General features: G+C 39.9%; 1 protein-coding gene across 1 annotated transcript in view; it reads right to left on the reverse strand.

The window, feature by feature from the left end:
- Positions 1 to 3,505, reverse strand: part of LOC101857473 (prolyl 4-hydroxylase subunit alpha-2) — a gene marked incomplete at its 5' end in the record, with an annotated part of 28,521 nt that overhangs the window by 16,755 nt on the left and 8,261 nt on the right. Inside the window, 1 exon segment of the mRNA XM_035968728.1 lies at positions 3,166 to 3,317. Coding sequence (XP_035824621.1) covers positions 3,166 to 3,317 — 152 coding nt within the window.

Consider the following 3,505-nt stretch of genomic DNA (forward strand, 5'->3'; position numbering starts at 1 on the left):
AGAGAGAGAGAGAAAGAAAGAGAGAGAGAGAGAGAGAGAGAAAAGAGACAGAGAGAGAGAGAGAGAGAGAGAGAGAGAGAGAGAGAGAGAGAGAGTATATTGCAGTATATTTACCCCTTTTTACATTATCTTTGATTATCAGGGCCAACCCGGTCTGAGTGGGATGCAGTATCTCTTCAAAAAGGCGGAAGCACTCGATACAATATACTTTCACACGCAGGAATCGAATTCTCAGTTGGGGTAGGGGGTGGATATTATATAACAGAAACTCTTTGTGTGTATGTGTGTGTGTGAGAGAGAGAGAGGGGGGGGGGAGAGAGACAGAGTGACAGAGAGAGAGAGAGAGACAGAGAGAGAGACAGAGAGAGAGACAGAGAGAGAGAGAGAGACAGAGAGAGAGACAGAGAGAGAGACAGAGAGAGAGAGACAGAGAGAGAGAGGGGGGGCAGAAAGTGGAGACAGGAGGAGAGAGAAGGGAGCACGATTGATTCCTAGACTGATTGTTTGATTGGCTGGTTTGTTTGCAGATTAGTCCGTAATTGTTAGGGTTTTTTTATTCTTCTACTGCGTGGGGACAATTTCCCAATACGCTTATGGGAAAAAAATAGTATTGGATAAGACCGTTTATGCATTGGTATGCGAGGGAAAAAAAGAAACAGTGAAAAAATTTTCTCGTGAATGAATGGGTAACTATTGCGTTGATCAACGTAAAAAGGTAACGGAAAGGCTTGCGTTGCAGCATTTTAAACACAGAGTGGATCTATTGAAATGGAAATCGGTCTCCGTGTCTCCGAGAAATCGAGAGCATTGTTAAGGCTTTCTGCATATTATAACACGAGCAATAAACATGGAGTTTATCAGCCGCAAAAAAAAAGAACACACAAGGCAAGATCTCAGTTAACAGCTGTCACAACGTTGGTCTTCATAAAGTAATTATAAAGGATAATTCTTATTTAGAACACTCTTCTGCCAAATCTATACAGGGGCAACGATATTGGCTTTGATGAAAAAAAGTCATATTTTGCGTATAATGAATGCTCTCTTGGCGTCAGCGAAATGTATTTAGAGCTACACAAAAGTGTTTGCGAAAAAAAGCTCCAAACACAGACAACATATTATACATGTTGTCGCTAGCGTCGGTAGCCCTCATTTTATCTTTGATTATGCCTTAGAATGGTAACAAAACTGGAGGAGAAAGACTTTGAGAGAGAGAGAGAGAGAGAGAGAGAGAGAGAGAGAGAGAGAGAGAGAGAGGGAGACAGAGACAGAGACAGAGAGAGAGACAGAGACAGAGACAGAGAGGGGGCGGGGACAGAGACAGAGAGAGCAGAGGGTGGAGAAATAGATAGATAGATAGATAGATAGATAGATAGATAGAGAGAGAGAGAGAGAGAGAGAGAGAGAGAGAGAGCAAGAGAGAGAGAGAGACGGGGGGTAAAAGAGAGAATGAGAGATAGAGAGAAAGAAGGATGGGGGAAGGTTCTCTTGAACAAGATCATTTCCATTTTTTTAGGGGGAAAACTACAACGAGGATGCTTCATCATTGAACTGTTAGCTGTTTGTTCTTTCGTTGGGTTTTTTTTGTTGTTGTTGTCTTTTGGTTTGTTTTTTTGGATGCTTTTATACAGGTGACCTATCCCCTCTAACTTCATTTTTCGCTCCGGCTTCTGGAGATCTAGAATGAAAAGAACAGCAGCGTTATCATCTTTGAGTTTTCTTTTCAACTGAGCTCATTTTATGGGGGGGGGGGAGTCCTGCAAAGTGACATCTCAATGAAGATCTCTTACGCTGAATAGATTTTTCTAAACCTTTGTTGGACAAGAAAAAACGCAGTTACAGCCTGCTTTCGCGTAATTGAAGACAACAGGGCATACCTTGCTTGACGGCTTTGTCGTAGACTTCTTTGGCGTCTTCCCATCTTTTCAACTAAACAATGAAGAAAAGAAAGCGATGAGACACTTTTTGCTTCTTTGAAATTGGTTTCGTAACAAAGTCTGGGAACATTGCCTGGTGTAAGTAAGTTGCATGGTAAAAGAAGTCTGATGGGCATATGTGTGAATGGATGTGCAAATTTACTTGTGAGCAATACATTAGTTTTTGAATAGATGGACCGAGAAGTTGATATGCGGAGGAAGAGTTGGAATACTTGAATAGAATTAGTCGATAAACAAATGGATCTTGTTTAAAATAAAATTAGCTGTTTCCAGAGAAGTAGAGTGCACACCATGGAACAACCCCTTGAGCATGGGCTTATATTGTTATGCACCGTTATCTCGGGAATACTATAAGTGATTAGGCCATCGACAGTAAGGTGTAAAATGTGAAATAAACACAATTTAGCTGATCCAGCATTTTATTCTCCAGCTCTTATCAAGCTGAAACAATCCTAATCCGACAATAGAGTAATGAACTCAAAATTGTCTACCCTTCTCGTTCACTTCTGAAATACTTTATTTTATATTGAGTGGGACCTTCAGGTTAAACTTTGTGGTTGTTTTTGTATTTGTTTTTGTTTTGCTTTTGTTTTTGGTTTTGGTTTTGTTTGTTTGGGTTGGGTTTTTTTTGTTTAGTAAGAGTTTTGTGGCGCTCGCAACTGCTTAAGGTCACGAGTTGGTTGCATTCACAACAGTTCACAGCACGGCTTGATTTTGTTCAATGTTTCTATTAAAATGTTACAATTTCATGGTAAAAACATTCTTAGTTTGAAATAGCACTTTAAATATCTTTCAGAATTTAAATAAAGTTATTCACAATTTGCTGCACATGCCAATAGCCTTTATGAAATCGAGAATTAATTCTGTTGGGATCAACGACGGAGAACAGGTCTTGCAATTGTTTTGCATTTAAAATATTTCCTTTAGGTCTCTCCAAAGTCTGGACATTCTGTTACAATGTGTCAAATGGTAAAATCTTTGTCGTAACCGACACAGAACGGTTTCTCATCTCACTGAAGGTTAAACTTTAAAAATAAACGCCCAATTGCAACTTGTAGCTAAAGTAAAGTGTACCCCCCCCCCCTGGTCAATACGTTTGGAATCAGAGAATGTGTAAAGGTGTGTCCCACTATCTTTGCAGGTAGGAGAGAGAGATATTTTTATGGTAGGGAATCTTATCATTTTGAATTTTGAACGGTTGGCGTCCAAGCGGCCTTCCGAGAGTACTTACTCGGAAGAGAGCCCTGCCTTTGAGACCAAGGACAGAACTTTCGTGGGGGCATCGTTCTTGGGGATCTTCCTCCGGACTAGAGGATTCGTTGCTCAGCAGGTCAAGGGTCACATTCAGCCATTCTAATGATCTCAAAAATGAGTATCTTGATTCTGGGAGAGTATTATACAATATTGGCATGTTTAAATCATGTGCGTCAGGGCAACTTTATCTATCTCTCTATCTCTCTATCTCTCTATCTATCTATCTCTCTATCTATCTATCTATCTATCTATCTATCTATCTATCTATCTATCTATCTATCTATCTATCTATCTATCTATCTATCTATCTATCTATC

Source organism: Aplysia californica, unplaced genomic scaffold (assembly GCF_000002075.1).
Source record: "Aplysia californica isolate F4 #8 unplaced genomic scaffold, AplCal3.0 scaffold00079, whole genome shotgun sequence".
In the NCBI taxonomy this organism is placed as follows: Eukaryota; Metazoa; Mollusca; class Gastropoda; order Aplysiida; family Aplysiidae; genus Aplysia; species Aplysia californica.